Source organism: Oncorhynchus nerka, linkage group LG25, assembly GCF_034236695.1.
Source record: "Oncorhynchus nerka isolate Pitt River linkage group LG25, Oner_Uvic_2.0, whole genome shotgun sequence".
NCBI classification, from domain to species: domain Eukaryota; kingdom Metazoa; phylum Chordata; class Actinopteri; order Salmoniformes; family Salmonidae; genus Oncorhynchus; species Oncorhynchus nerka.
In genome coordinates, this window is record NC_088420.1 from 16614069 (window position 1) to 16630905 (window position 16837).

The following is a 16837-nucleotide window of genomic DNA, read 5'->3' on the forward strand; positions in this document are numbered from 1 at the left end:
AGTTCTCTGCTGCCTGTGACTGGAACGAATTGCAAAAATCACTGAAGTTGGAGACTTTTATCTCCCTCACCAACTTCAAACATCTGCTATCTGAGCAGCTAACCGATCGCTGCAGCTGTACATAGTCTATCGGCAAATAGCCCACCCATTTTTACCTACCTCATCCCCATACTGTTTTTATTTATTTACTTTTCTGCTCTTTTGCACACATATCTCTACCTGTACATGACCATCTGATCATTTATCACTCCAGTGTTAATCTGCAAAATTTTAATTATTCGCCTACCTCATGCCTTTTGCACACAATGTATATAGACTCCCCTTTTGTTCCTCCTTTTGTGTTATTGACTTGTTAATTGTTTACTCCATGTGTAACTCTGTGTTGTCTGCTCACACTGCTATGCTTTATCTTGGCCAGGTCGCAGTTGCAAATGAGAACTTGTTCTCAACTAACCTACCTGGTTAAATAAAGGTGGGGAAAAAAAGTGACGGTCATGGAATTTTGGAATAACGGTTATTGGTCAGCCAAATGACCATGTGCAGCGTTATAATTGTTTGAATAGCAGCAACAACAACAAAAAGACGCACATTTTCTCCTCCTGCTCCTGGCTGCATGTGCTGAGCGATTTACTGACATTTCAGGGTTTTTTCACTTATTAAACAACTAATTGACTGACATTGGCTCAATTACTTAAATTACAAGGAGTACATTTTTTTTTTTTTGTGAGCCCAACCTTTCTATAGTGAAATCATTCAAGAGAAATCATGTCATGAACTATACTGTGCTGAAGGGAGTTGTGGTTTTCATTAATCAAATATTCAACCTCGTTCAGCGCAAGAACATGGTAATTAACTACAATCACCGTAATCCGTTGCGGCTGTTTTCCCCCCCGGCTCGGACCGAGATGAAGGATGCATTTTTCTGCCTGCTATGTTAGGTTAGATACACACACACACCACATAGAATGGATGACTTCGGAATGTACACAACGTTGAGAGGGAAAGAGACCGTTTGTGAAAGTGTGCCTTACCTTTGAAGACCTAGTAAAATTATTTTGTCAGACATCTTTGCAGCTAGCCTAGCTAAATACAGTACAGTATGGGGGGCACAGAGAATGTTTGTCTGCTATTGCCTTACCCGAGATCAGATTAATGAAAAATAATTGTCATCAAATAGAATATATGTAATATACACAACTGAAATATTTTATTTCAAAGTAATTTCCTATTGATGTCTAGGATTCCCAATGTGGACCTGACAGAGATAATGGGATGTTTTCATGTTTTTGTTAATTTTTGGCTTTGGATGAGGATGAGGCAGGGCTGGAGCTGAGACTGCGATGTCCAGAGGCTTTGGATGGGTTCTGGAGGGCTCAGTGGTTTCACTGGAGCGCAATCCAATCTGGTTAAGTGAGGTTGGCTCTTTGGCGCCACCAGCCCTCACTGCTGCTGTGGCATAAGACCACCTGGTTTTCACCTCACCCTTTCCCTGGCTCTCCCTCCCTGGCTTGACTCAATACCCTGTCTGCCTCCCACCAACCCTGCCCTGTCTGCCTCCCACCGACTCAATGCCCTGTCTGCCTCCCACCAACCCTGCCCTGTCTGCCTCCCACCAACCCTGCCCTGTCTGCCTCTCACCAACCCTGCCCTGTCTGTCTGCCTCTCACCAACCCTGCCCTGTCTGTCTGCCTCCCACCAACCCTGCCCTGTCTGTCTGCCTCCCACCAACCCTGCCCTGTCTGTCTGCCTCCCACCAACCCTGCCCTGTCTGTCTGCCTCCCACCAACCCTGCCCTGTCTGTCTGCCTCCCACCAACCCTGCCCTGTCTGTCTGCCTCCCACCCACCCACCCTGCCTGCCACTGGTTTACTTACTGAAAAGGATTTTACTCATGTTCATTCTGTGTTTTCCCATTTTCACCATCCTATTGAAATGTTCTATTTTGAATGAGTAAGGTTTTTAGTTGGGAAAATTGGTTCATATGGATGGTTGCAATAGGATGCAAATACATGGGAGGATAAGAAACCCAAGGATTTTACATGGTGAAAATGGAGAACACCAAATGCATTCTCAGATGCCTTTTGAGGGATTTAAATACTAATCAAAGGAAACAAATAACCTCTTATAGGCTCCTTTCTTATAAGCCTGGGACCTCACAATACGATATCACAATATTTAGGTGCCGATGTGAGATATATTGTGATTCTCACGATTCTATACATGTTGCGATTCTCTACTGTGATTTTATTGCGTTTCAATGTTCCAAACATTGCTCACCGTACAGTGCGTTCGGAAAGTTTTCAGACCCCTTGTATTTTTCACATTGTTAGGTTACAGCCTTATTTTAAAATGGATTAAAAATCCTTATCCATCTACACACAATTGCCCGTAATGTTCCATCTTGGTTTCATCAGACCAGATCATCTTGTTTCTAATGGTCTTAGAGTCCTAAAGATGCCTTTTGGCAAACTCCAAGTGGGCTGTCATGTGCCTTTTACTGGGGAGTGGCTTCCGTCTAGCCACTCTCCCATAAAGGCCTGATTTAGTGGAGTGCTGCAGAGATGGGAGAACCTTTCAGAAATACAACCATCTCCACATAAGAACTCTGGAGCTCTGTCAGAGTGACCATAGGGTTCTTGGTCACCTCCCTGACCAAGGCCCTTCTCCCCCGATTGCTCAGTTTACCCAGGCGGCCAGCTCTAGGAAGAGTCTTGGTAGTTCCAAACTTCTTCCATTTTAAGATCAATGGAGGCCACTGTGTTTTTGGGGACCTTCAATGCTGTAGTAATGTTTTGGTACCCTTCCCCAGATCTGTGCCTCGACACAATCCTGTCATGGAACTCTACAGACAATTCCTTCGACCTCATGACTTGGTTTTTGCTCTGACATGCACTGTTAACTGTGGGACCTTTTATATAGGAAGGTGTGTGCCTTTCCAAATCATGCCCAATTGTGTTTACCACAGGTGGACTCCCAAATTGTAGAAACATCTCAAGGATGATCAATGGAAACAGGATCCACCTGAGCTCAATTTCGAGTTTCATAGCAAAGGGTCTGAATACTTATGTAAATAAGTTTTTAAAAATGTGTAATAAATATGCAAACATTTCAAATCTGTTTTGGCTTTGTTATTATGGGGTGTGTGTGGATTGAGGGGGGAAGGAACGATTTAATCAAGGGATCTGAATACTTTCCAAATGCACTGTATGTCTTCTGCAGAGGGACAAGAGGGATCTATGAGAGAACTATTTTAGATCAATCACGGAAATCAAAGTGCTGAAGAAAAATGAGCTCATTTAAAAAGCTAGAGAACAAGCTTTGAAGGAGAAATACTGGAGTTTTGGTACAGTCATCTACTGCAAAAATAGTATTGCGATATTGTCAAAGCGATACGACCATATTTTCTAAGATAATATCCTGATTTGATGTAACTATCGCTTAAAAAATATATTTATTGCCCTGTCAGTACTTTGACAAATGAGCTGTAAGAACACTATGTACACATCAAACACCTTTTACCCCAAGAAGGCTTACGCTTTTGGGCAATACACGTTTTAAGATAGAACACATATCTTTTTTTTAACGATAAATATGGGTGACTGCGCCTTTTTGGAATGAGGGCAAAACAATGGAAAAACATCACCATTTGGACTCCAAAGGTGTCCCAAACGCGCATTGCAATGATCCAACACTGTAAACAGTGGTGGCTTTTCTCGATTCCCACAAGCACAGCTCTTCTGACACGGCACTTTTCCGTGACCACACATGCTGATTCTTACTCGATGGGTTCTTGATAGCAAGAGGGTGGAATGCTCTTTGAACAACTTTTTTTTTGTTAGCAAGCCTTGTTGACCAGGGAGACTTAAGTACAGTAAGTACATTTACAGTGTATCGTTAGTTGATTACAGCTTGCGGATCTAAACGGAATCCGAATGGTTCTGGTGTAGGCAGCCTAGCGGTTAAGAGCTTTGGGCCAGTAACTGAAGGATCGCTGGTTCGAAGCCCCAAGCCGACCAGGGGAAAAATCTCTCTGGAGTCACTCTGGAGAAGGCCATCTGCTAAATTACTAAATGTAAAGATTCTGCTGTACCGAGTGCTACCATTCGAACTGTAGAAATAATAGTAGTCCTTTCGGAGTGAAAAGTCCACCCACACCTGTGTTTTGTTGTCACCTCCTTGGAGGTAGAGAGGCAGTCTCCAAGGCCGGCACTGTTTTCAAAAAGCCTTGCCTGGGAGGAGAAGCCATTCACAGTACATTCACAGGCATTTCTAAAGGCTCCACTGCATTCCAGCTGTCAGTGGAGGCGGCGTGAAAAGAAAGCCTTTCAGGGCTTTCTAGCTGGAGGTCAGCTGTAGACGGGACCGAATGCTTTCCCACTGTGAGAGGATGCTTCTGCCTGCCTGCACTTTTCTCCCAAGTCGCAAGTGCACATGCCTTTTCTTGTTTTGGTCAATTGTAATGCGCAGCAATGTGACCTGGAATGTCAACATTTTCTCTTGTGTTGTCAGCCCACTGTAATTTATATTTTTGGTGTATAAAATGAAAAATCTTTTGTGTGTGTGTGTATGCACACATTTCAATGCATTCACACAGCAAACATTCAAGTGCATGCACTCTCATTACCCTATTGAATGGGTGGTACCACAGCTTAAACTCTCTGCTTATAAAAAATCCTCAACAATCTACACACAATACCCCATAATTTCAAAGCTAAAACAGGTTTTCAGAGTTTAAAAAAAAAAATTCTCCAACGGTCTTACAAATAATAAAACATACCTTATTTACAGGTGTTCACATATTTTGCTATGAGACTCGAAATTGAGCTCAGGTGCATCCTGTTTCTATTGATCATCTTTGATGTTTCTACAACTTGATTGGAATCCACCTGTGTTAAATTCAATTGATTGGTCAGGATTTGGAAAGGCACACACCTCTCTATATAAGGTCCCACAGTTGACCATGTCAGAGCAAAAACCAAGCTATGAGGTCGAATGAATTGCTCCGAGACAGGATTGTGTCGAGGCACAGATCTGGGGAAGGGTACCAAAACATTTCTGCAGCTTTGACCAAGAACACAGTGGCCTCCATCATTCTTAAATGGAAGAAATTTGGAACCACCAAGACTCTTCCTAGAGCTGGCTGCCTGGGTAAACTGAGCAATCGGGGGAGAAAGGCCTTGGTCAAGAAGGTGACCAAGAACCTGATGGTCACTCTGACAGAGCTCCAGAGTTCCTCTGTGGAGATGGGAGAACCTTCCAGAAAGACAACCATCTCTGCAGCGCAATCAAACCTTTATGGTAGCGTGGCCAGACGGAAGCCACTCCTCAGTAAAAGGCACATGACAGCCCACTTGGATTTTTCCCAAAAGGCCCCTAAAGACTCTGGCCATGAGAAACAAGATTTTCTGGTCTGATGAAACCAAGATGGAACTCCTTGGCCTGAATGCCAAGCGGCACGTCTGGAGGAAACCTGGCACCATCCCTACGGTGAAGCGTGGTTGTGGTGGCAGCATTATGTTTTGGGGATGTTTTTCAGCGGCAGGGACTGATCTAACATCTCTGAAGAGACCTGAAAATAGCTGTGCAGCGACACTCCACATCCAACCTGACAGAGCTTGAGAGGATCTGTAGAGAAGAATGGGAGAAACTCCCCAAATACAGGTGTGCCAAGCTTGTAGCATCATACCCAAGAAGACTCGAAGCTGTAATCACTGCCAAAGGTGCTTCAACAAAGTACTGACTAAAGGGTCTGAATACTTATGGAAATGTGATACTTCATTTTTTTATTAGCAGAAATTTCTTAACCCGTTTTTGCTTTGTTATTATTGGGTATTGTGTATAGATTGATGGGGTGGGGGACTATTTTAATACATTTTATAATAAGGCTGTAACCTAACAAAATGTGGAAAAGTTAAGGGGTCTGAATGCTTTCCGTATGCACTGTGGAGGCCCTGGTTTGGAGGGAGCTCGCCTCTGGTGTTCTACTGGTGCTGTTGTCATACCAAGCTGTGATGCAGCCAGTCAAGATGCTCTCAGTGGTGCAACTGTATAACTTTTTTGAGGATTTGAGGGTGCATACCAAACAATGAGAAGAGATGCTACATGTGTGAGTGGACCAATTTTAAGTCCTTATTGATTTGGTCACCGAGGAACTTGAAGCTCGTGTGTGTGTGTGTGTGTGTGTGTGTGTGTGTGTGTGTGTTAAAATGGGAACAGGTGTACTTCTCTCAGCTGTAAGTGGGAATCACAACTTGCCTGTCTCCTATTCTGTTATCCTTAATGTCTGAAGAAAGTGTGAAAACTCCTAAAGAATATATATTTTTAATAATGGTCATGCTGCTCATAATGCAATTACATGTTTGTTCCCAGTGATCCATATGCAATTCACACTGGGATCCCATAATAGGCTAAAATCTTAGTCTTATCTCACCTCCCATTGGGCCTTGTCTTGTCTCCTGCAGATAGCGACAGTGAGATCTCCAGTGGGACCGGTGATGTGTCCAAGGATTGCCCTGAGAAGATCTTAGAGTCCTGGGGTGCAATCCTCAACAGATGGTAAGTGTGGCGGTCATGATAAGCACCGTTCAGTAAATAACACCTTCAGTCATTGAATAAGGAAACAGATTCAATGTATTTGTCTGAAGTACCTCATTGTTCCTCCACTACACGAGGAGAATAATGAAATTGTTAGCATTACTTTCATATGGTCACTATAATGACCTTATTGTAATAAACATCCTCCATTCTAACTGTAATAAACATCAGCTTCAGGAGAGTAACATTAATAATGAATATCCATGCCTGTACTGTAGATGGCCTTAGCCTGATGAGTTTGGCTGTTGTATGTCGAGTAGTTTCTTATCTCTCTCCTGTGTGTCAGGCATGGGAACTTGTCTGTGCGGCCTAAGGGCCTGACTGCGCTGGTGAAGCCTGGGGTCCCCGAGGCCCTCAGAGCTGAGGTCTGGCAGCTCCTCTCAGGCTGCCAGAGTGACCAGGCCCTGCTGGAGAAATATCGCATCCTCATCACCAAGGTAAGGAGGAGAGAAATACACACACACGCACACTCACTGGCACACTCACATACTTGTGACACACTCACAGACCACCAAGGTAAAGAGGACATACGCACACCGCGCACACACACTCAGTCGCACCTCAGTCGCACCTCAGTCGCACCTCAGTCGCACCTCAGTCGCACCTCACTCAAACGCACCTCAGTCGCACCTCACTCAAACGCACCTCAGTCGCACCTCACTCAAACGCACCTCAGTCCCACCTCACTCAAACGCACCTCAGTCCCACCTCACTCAAACGCACCTCAGTCCCACCTCACTCAAACGCACCTCAGTCCCACCTCACTCAAACGCACCTCAGTCCCACCTCACTCAAACGCACCTCAGTCGCACCTTACTCAAACGCACTTGTCGCACCTCACTCAAACGCACCTCACACGCACGCAATCATTGATTCCCACCTGCATTTGTATGAACAAGTTTCACATTTCAACTCCACTCACTCAAGCTCGGTGAGTTTGTGAAATATCCTCAAAATGGCTGCATGTTGTGTGGGTGATGAAAAATTGAAGTTTTGCAGAAATGTACCTTTTCTGAATACGAGAGCCAGTCAAATGTATGTGCTGTATAACCATCATGCAAATTGTAATTTCGAGTGCAGAGATTGCGACGATCCCTGAAGACTTTGGTGTAAAAAAACAACAACTGTTGTCACGCTCATCAACTTGGTGTCATGTGACAGTGTCTAAATGCACGTACCCAGTAGTTGTCACCTTGCAGTTGTTCCTCTGGAGAGACTCAATGACGGTCACAACTGGCCATTAAATTAGCTCCATAAAGAGCCTGCTGTTTTAGAATTGGAAAACTTAATTGTCCACACAATTTGGAAATGTCATTGGCTTTACAATAACATGATTGACATCGAAACAGCATTAAAAAACAGCAGCAGCATCTCTTCATCAAGATAATTTCAGTTGAACTTGACAGTGTGCAGTCTGATCCCACAGAGAACAAGGTTGGTGTTGAAGCCTATTCTCTCATGTTTCTCTTGGAGGTATGTTGGTTCTCATGCCAACAATGGGTGATTGCAGGAATTTTTTTCCACAGTAAAAAGCACTATTGTAATCTCTCAAAATATGTTTTAGATTTTGTGTGACAATGGGATGGGGAAGGGTGTCTAACAACGCCATATAGAGCATCACATCTACACTTAAGAAATAAAATAACTCCACACTAGAATTTCTTAAATTTTAACTTTAGCTTAATATTTCATTTTCATTCTCTCTGTGCACAAGCAGAAAATGTAGCTTTATAATAGAACATAAGTCATGTAACTACTGTTAAGTATATTTCTGCAACAAGTGTATTTCTGGCATCCTGATCTCAGTGTGCAGTAGGTGTTGCAGTAGCCCAGTCACTGTGACATGCTTTACTGCACAGGTCACTGGTCCATCACTCTTGTGTAGAACATGTGTCAGACAGAGGCTAGTCCTATCAGACCCATGTCCCCTGGCACTAAAACCCCACAGCTAATGTGTAGCATCCTCTATAGTCTGGCCGACAGCCCATAGCTGGCCCCCAACCTAGGCTCACCCACAGTCCAAACAAATTCCATCTCGACTGGTCTCGCTGGTAGATCATGTTGAATAATCCATTGGTGGAGCAGCCATGAATGTAATACCTCCTAGCTAATTCCAAGTGACTAATGTATTGATGTTTTTTTCATGAGGACATGTGAAGAGGTTGACTAGGCGACAGGTCCTCACTTTTATGTGTAATACAATACGCATTCCCCCCAGGAGGAGAACGTGCTTGAAATACAACGCAGTAATCAATTGCCTGAAATGGAGAGATTGGAAGAGGGAGATAGAGAGCGGGAGAGAGATAAAATGGAGCCATAAACAAAAGGTTACTGCTTGCGCATGTGGCACAGAAAATAGATCAAATATAAAATCCAAGGAGGCGATTCAGGCAAAATGACTGAATGAAAGAGAACAGGCTCCTCTTTTCACATCTACTGTATTTATACTGGGCTGTTGTCTTTCGCCTGGGGGTGTAAATTTACCCTTGCAACACGCCTTTAACCCAGAGCCACAGTTCTCTTTCTGTCTCTCTCTCCATCTGCTCCAGCCGCCTTGCCTCCCACAGAGGATGAAAATGTGAGCTGCTAAATATATTATTACACTAGTTTACGTAAGGCAGGTTATGTGACACAGAGAATCGCCTGGTGAGCGCTCACTCGTTCATTGTAATTCTTTGAGTAGACTCCCTTCCTTATTGGATGTAATGATGTTGATATAGGGGTTGGCCGGTGCTATTAATAGCCAGATAAAAGCCCAGGGGGTAGTGTTGGGGGGAGGGAAGGGGGACGTGGTGTAGAGGGCTCGATGATACCCACATTATGAATTGGCCTGTCTCCACTCGATGATGATGATGATTCTAATGCAGATTGAAGCCTAAGTGAGTGAGTTGTGGCTGGTTATGGGGGGTATTGATGTCGTAAACCAGGGCACATTTCACTTGACTTTCTGACGGCGACACGTATTTGAATAATTGCACATGGCACTTCGACAGAAGGCTGGGTAGTAATGCAGAGAGGAGAGAGAGGGCTGTTCTCTCGTTTTGTGTATGTGATACAGTGAATGTTTCTGATAGGACAGTATAACAGTTTAAGGCATGTTTATCGGCCAAGTTACCTTTGAGACTTAATCGAAGCTGGTACTCAGGTGTCTTGGGTACAGAGACAAACAAATCATGTCTTTTGCGCTGCAAAAATTCACTTTTTGACTGAAGTATTCCGACCTTGGATGAATGTAATTTCAAACAAGGGTCTTCTCAGCACAGGAATATATTTTTGTTTTGTTTTGCGTTTCCTTGGTAACTCCTGGATTGAACTACACACACACACACACACACACACACACACACACACACACACACACACACACAGTCTGTGTAGCGCTTTGCTGAGAGTAAGCATGAAACTAACATTTTCACAACCTTTTACTCTCCCTGTGTGATCTGCCAAAGGTGTGCTGCTGTTGAACCATGGCTTAAAACTGATTGAAAGCTATTTGGAGTTGACTCCTCAGAAGAGCCATTTCACGTTAGTTCCTCTGTCCGGATCAATCAATACCAATGAGAAAAGTTGGGTGGTGGTTCAGATTGGAGGTCTCAAACGCTGTGCTGTTGGTCTGTCTCTGAGATTGGAAGTCACCGTCTGTGGAAATAAATATTGTTTTCCCTGAATGAAGATCGATTTTTTATTTTCTTCTCTCTTTCTGTGATTCTCAGGGTTTTCACAATTGACAACTTCAATTGACATCATTATCAATATTTAAATGATTTGATTACTAGGCCTAATTTATATCTCAAATATACTATGAGAAAAATAAAACAATTTAGATAGTATTTTCAGAGTTGCAGTGATGCACTAAACTGTGTTATTTATTTTTTAAGAGCCTGTTCATGGATGAAACGTGAAAAACGGCTCAAGCCAGCATTGGCCCAGACAGACGGTCTCAGTTTCACGGGTTGTTCTCTTCAGAGGCTGTGCTACATGTAGGCTGTGCTACATTCAATTCTCACTTGAATGCCGCTAATGCAGTCTCTTCCACTCAGGCCCGCAATGAAATCAATTTCGGTCTTTATGACGCATGCCATTAAATCTTTGAGGGATCTTTTTGCTTTTCCTCAAGGTGCTTCAGCTACATTTTTATGTACCGTCATATTTGGCCCACACTCCAGCTAGCTTTGCAGTGGCATTTAGTTAGAGTCTGCAATCAAAGGTAGCACCAGCAGTGTGGAGAGTGGGGCTAGAAGTAATCAGACACCCACGCGTTCTAACCCACAGACAATGCTGTACACTGGGATGAGCTGCCATGGAAACATGCTTGGATTTATTGAGTTCGTTCTACTTGTGATGCTCTTCCGTGCCCATATTCTGTTGTCTATATGTCTGATTTAAACCCTTCTAATGTGATGCTCCTGGATACCCGGCTTGGCTTTGATGGACATAGCCTCCAAACCAAGTTGTGTCAAACAGAGCTAAACTCTCATTGGTTGCCCTGAAAAATGCTCCTCCTGAAAGGCTATGTAAATAATCAGGTCTTGAGTTAGCTACTTTCCTGGTCAGTAGACTACTTGCTAGATTAGTGTTAAGATAATTTCATTAAGATGGAATTTTGGTGCTATCCATTTAGAGGCAATCCTGAATTGCTGCATGTCTCTTGCATTAGACTCCTTCAGCCTGTGCAGGTGATATGGTTATGTTTATCTCTTTTCATTCCTTCTTTAAATTCCATCATTGATTTCTGGAATTCCTCTGGGTTTCGGCCTTGTCTTCTCTGTCATTGTTCCAGTCCAAGCCTACCTCTATTCAGCTTCCAAGCTGCCATCCCTTTCTGCAGGAGAAGTGCCCTTGAGCTCAGTGGGTGTCTGTCACTCACAATATCCCCCTCAGTGTCTCCAGTTCAGCTGCACTGCTGGTTCACAGCCCACCCTCCAAACCCAGTCGCCTCCGTTCACGCGGCCCCGACCAGTCGCCTCCGTTCACGCGGCCCCGACCAGTCGCCTCCGTTTTTTATTTTTTATTTTTATTTCACCTTTATTTAACCAGGTAGGCAAGTTGAGAACAAGTTCTCATTTACAATTGCGACCTGGCCAAGATAAAGCAAAGCAGTTCGACACATACAACGACACAGAGTTACACATGGAGTAAAACAAACATACAGTCAATAATACAGTATAAACAAGTCTATATACAATGTGAGCAAATTAGGTGAGAAGGGAGGTAAAGGCAAAAAAGGCCATGGTGGTAAAGTAAATACAATATAGCAAGTAAAACACTGGAATGGTAGTTTTGCAATGGAAGAATGTGCAAAGTAGAAATAAAAATAATGGGGTGCAAAGGAGCAAAATAAATAAATAAATTAAATACAGTTGGGAAAGAGGTAGTTGTTTGGGCTAAATTATAGGTGGGCTATGTACAGGTGCAGTAATCTGTAAGCTGCTCTGACAGTTGGTGCTTAAAGCTAGTGAGGGAGATAAGTGTTTCCAGTTTCAGAGATTTTTGTAGTTCGTTCCAGTCATTGGCAGCAGAGAACTGGAAGGAGAGGCGGCCAAAGAAAGAATTGGTTTTGGGGGTGACTAGAGAGATATACCTGCTGGAGCGTGTGCTACAGGTGGGAGATGCTATGGTGACCAGCGAGCTGAGATAAGGGGGACTTTACCTAGCAGGGTCTTGTAGATGACATGGAGCCAGTGGGTTTGGCGACGAGTATGAAGCGAGGGCCAGCCAACGAGAGCGTACAGGTCGCAATGGTGGGTAGTATATGGGGCTTTGGTGACAAAACGGATTGCACTGTGATAGACTGCATCCAATTTGTTGAGTAGGGTATTGGAGGCTATTTTGTAAATGACATCGCCAAAGTCGAGGATTGGTAGGATGGTCAGTTTTACAAGGGTATGTTTGGCAGCATGAGTGAAGGATGCTTTGTTGCGAAATAGGAAGCCAATTCTAGATTTAACTTTGGATTGGAGATGTTTGATATGGGTCTGGAAGGAGAGTTTACAGTCTAACCAGACACCTAAGTATTTGTAGTTGTCCACGTATTCTAAGTCAGAGCCGTCCAGAGTAGTGATGTTGGACAGGCGGGTAGGTGCAGGTAGCGATCGGTTGAAGAGCATGCATTTAGTTTTACTTGTATTTAAGAGCAATTGGAGGCCACGGAAGGAGAGTTGTATGGCATTGAAGCTTGCCTGGAGGGTTGTTAACACAGTGTCCAAAGAAGGGCCGGAAGTATACAGAATGGTGTCGTCTGCGTAGAGGTGGATCAGAGACTCACCAGCAGCAAGAGCGACCTCATTGATGTATACAGAGAAGAGAGTCGGTCCAAGAATTGAACCCTGTGGCACCCCCATAGAGACTGCCAGAGGTCCGGACAGCAGACCCTCCGATTTGACACACTGAACTCTATCAGAGAAGTAGTTGGTGAACCAGGCGAGGCAATCATTTGAGAAACCAAGGCTGTCGAGTCTGCCGATGAGGATGTGGTGGTTGACAGAGTCGAAAGCCTTGGCCAGATCAATGAATACGGCTGCACAGTAATGTTTCTTATCGATGGCGGTTAAGATATCGTTTAGGACCTTGAGCGTGGCTGAGGTGCACCCATGACCAGCTCTGAAACCAGATTGCATAGCAGAGAAGGTATGGTGAGATTCGTAATGGTCGGTAATCTGTTTGTTGACTTGGCTTTCGAAGACCTTAAAAAGGCATGGTAGGATAGATATAGGTCTGTAGCAGTTTGGGTCAAGAGTGTCCCCCCCTTTGAAGAGGGGGATGACCGCAGCTGCTTTCCAATCTTTGGGAATCTCAGACGACACGAAAGAGAGGTTGAACAGGCTAGTAATAGGGGTGGCAACAATTTCGGCAGATAATTTTAGAAATAAAGGGTCCAGATTGTCTAGCCCGGCTGATTTGTAGGGGTCCAGATTTTTCAGCTCTTTCAGAACATCAGCTGAATGGATTTGGGAGAAGGAGAAATGGGGAAGGCTTGGGCGAGTTGCTGTTGGGGGTGCAGTGCTGTTGACCGGGGTAGGAGTAGCCAGGTGGAAAGCATGGCCAGCCGTAGAAAAATGCTTTTTGAAATTCTCAATTATGGTGGATTTATCAGTGGTGACAGTGTTTCCTATCTTCAGTGCAGTGGGCAGCTGGGAGGAGGTGTTCTTATTCTCCATGGACTTTACAGTGTCCCAGAACTTTTTTGAGTTAGTGTTGCAGGAAGCAAATTTCTGCTTGAAAAAGCTAGCCTTGGCTTTTCTAACTGCCTGTGTATAACGGTTTCTAGCTTCCCTGAACAGCTGCATATCACGGGGCTGTTCGATGCTAATGCAGAACGCCATAGGATGTTTTTGTGTTGGTTAAGGGCAGTCAGGTCTGGGGAGAACCATGGGCTATATCTGTTCCTGGTTCTAAATTTCTTGAATGGGGCATGTTTATTTAAGATTGTTAGGAAGGCATTTAAAAAAAATATCCAGGCATCCTCTACTGACGGGATGAGATCAATATCCTTCCAGGATACCCCGGCCAGGTCGATTAGAAAGGCCTGCTCGCTGAAGTGTTTCAGGGATCGTTTTACAGTGATGAGTGGAGGTCGTTTGACCGCTGACCCATTACGGATGCAGGCAATGAGGCAGTGATCGCTGAGATCTTGGTTGAAGACAGCAGAGGTGTATTTAGAGGGGAAGTTGGTTAGGATGATATCTATGAGGGTGCCCGTGTTTAAGGCTTTGGGGGGGTACCTGGTAGGTACATTGATAATTTGTGTGAGATTGAGGGCATCAAGTTTAGATTGTAGGATGGCTGGGGTGTTAAGCATGTTCCAGTTTAGGTCACCTAGCAGCACAAGCTCTGAAGATAGATGGGGGGCAATCAGTTCACATATGGTGTCCAGAGCACAGCTGGGGGCAGAGGGTGGTCTATAGCAGGCGGCAACGGTGAGAGACTTGTTTTTAGAGAGGTGGATTTTTAAAAGAAGTTCAAATTGTTTGGGTACAGACCTGGATAGTAGGACAGAACTCTGCAGGCTATCTTTGCAGTAGATTGCAACACCGCCCCCTTTGGCAGTTCTATCTTGTCTGAAAATGTTGTAGTTTGGAATGAAAATTTCTGAATTTTTGGTGGTCTTCCTAAGCCAGGATTCAGACACAGCTAGAACATCCGGGTTGGCAGAGTGTGCTAAAGCAGTGAAGGGTACGGGTACGGCTAAAAGCAATAAGAATTGGTCGTCTAGAACGTCTGGAACAGAGAGTAAAAGGAGGTTTCTGGGGGCGATAAAATAGCATCAAGGTATAATGTACAGACAAAGGTATGGTAGGATGTGAATACAGTGGAGGTAAACCTAGGTATTGAGTGATGAAGAGAGAGATATTGTCTCTAGAAACATCATTGAAACCAGGAGATGTCATTGCATGTGTGGGTGGTGGAACTAATAAGTTGGATAAGGTATAGTGAGCAGGACTAGAGGCTCTACAGTGAAATAAGCCAATAAACACTAACCAGAACAGCAATGGACAAGACATATTGACATTAAGGAGAGGCATCCTTAGTCGAGTGATCAAAAGGGTCCAGGGAGTGGAGAGGTTGGTTTGGGGGTCACGGCGATTTAGACAGCTAGCCAGGACATCGGTAGCAAGCTAGCATAGGATGGAGGTCTGTTGTTAGCCACCTCTTGCGTTCCGTCAGTAGATTAGTGGGGTTCCGTGTGGTAGAGGGGATTAGTCCAAATCACACAACAACAAAAAAAATAAAAACAATAGATATAGTTATAGAGGCCCAAGAAGAAACATAATAACAATAAAAATAAATAAATTGTCCGATTGTCTATTCTGAGAGCAGCCGGTAAGACAGCTAACGGTTAGCAGGCCGCAGATGGGCGTTCAGGTAACGTCAGCCGGATCTCCTTCGGGTAGATAACGTCGGCAGTCCAGTTATGAAGGCCCGGTGGGGCTCCGCGTAGGCAGTAAAACGGGTCCCGGATAGGTGACTGCAGCCCAGGAGTGATTGATGGAACTCTTCACCTGGCTAGCTCCGGAGTAATTGATGTTTGCTCCGGAATCGACGAAAGCAGATAGACACACGGATAGCAGCCAGCTAGCTGTGAGATCCGGGAATGAGTGTCCAGAGAGCAGTTGAAATCCAGGGACATGGGAGAGAAAAATTGGTCCGGTATGTTCCGTTCTGAGCCGCGCTGCGCCGTACAAAACTGGCGATAGATTTTCGAGCTAAAGGATAGCTGATGACCACAAACCGTGGTTAGCTGAATACTAACGAGTTGCCAGTAAAGAAGCTAACTAGCTTCTGAACTAGCTTCTGATTAGCTTCTGGCTAGCTCCTGGCTAGCTTCTTTGAGTTTCTGGCTAGCTTCTGGCTAGCTTCTTGGAGGATTGCAGATTTGAGGTAAATAATACTTATTTATAAATATAAATTGGTGAGGCGGGTTGCAGGAGAGTGTTTTGAAGATGAGTTGATGGAAAATAAAAATAAAATGTATGTGAAAAAACTTGTAAATATATATATATACAGGACACGACAAGACGAGGACAAAAGACGTCTGAACTGCTATGCCATCTCGGGCGTTCACGAGGCCCCGACCAGTCCCCTCCGTTCACGCGGCCCCGACCAGTCGCCTCTGTTCACGCGGCCCCGACCAGTCGCCTCCGTTCACGCGGCCCCGACCAGTCGCCTCCGTTCACGCGGCCCCGACCAGTCGCCTCCGTTCACGCGGCCCCGACCAGTCGCCTCCGTTCACGCGGCCCCGACCAGTCCCCTCCGTTCACGAGGCCCCGACCAGTCGCCTCCGTTCACGAGGCCCCGACCAGTCGCCTCCGTTCACGAGGCCCCGACCAGTCGCCTCCGTTCACGAGGCCCCGACCAGTCGCCTCCGTTCACGAGGCCCCGACCAGTCCCCTCCGTTCACGAGGCCCGACCAGTCGCCTCCGTTCACGAGGCCCCGACCAGTCGCCTCCGTTCACGAGGCCCGACCAGTCGCCTCCGTTCACGAGGCCCCGACCAGTCGCCTCCGTTCACGAGGCCCCGACCAGTCGCCTCCGTTCACGCGGCCCCGACCAGTCGCCTCCGTTCACGCGGCCCCGACCAGTCGCCTCCGTTCACGCGGCCCCGACCAGTCGCCTCCGTTCACGCGGCCCCGACCAGTCGCTCCGTTCACGCGCCCCGACCAGTCGCTCCGTTCACGCGCCCCGACCAGTCGCCTCCGTTCACGCGGCCCCGACCAGTCGCCTCCGTTCACGCGGCCCCGACCAGTC

The 16837-nt window shown here is 45.4% G+C and overlaps 1 protein-coding gene across 1 annotated transcript in view; it reads left to right on the forward strand.

Moving 5' to 3' along the window:
• LOC115109083 (rab GTPase-activating protein 1-like) overlaps positions 1-16837 on the forward strand; it is a 159488-nt gene that overhangs the window by 35245 nt on the left and 107406 nt on the right. The window contains 2 exon segments of the mRNA XM_029633663.2: positions 6461-6554; positions 6880-7030. Coding sequence (XP_029489523.1) covers positions 6461-6554; positions 6880-7030 — 245 coding nt within the window.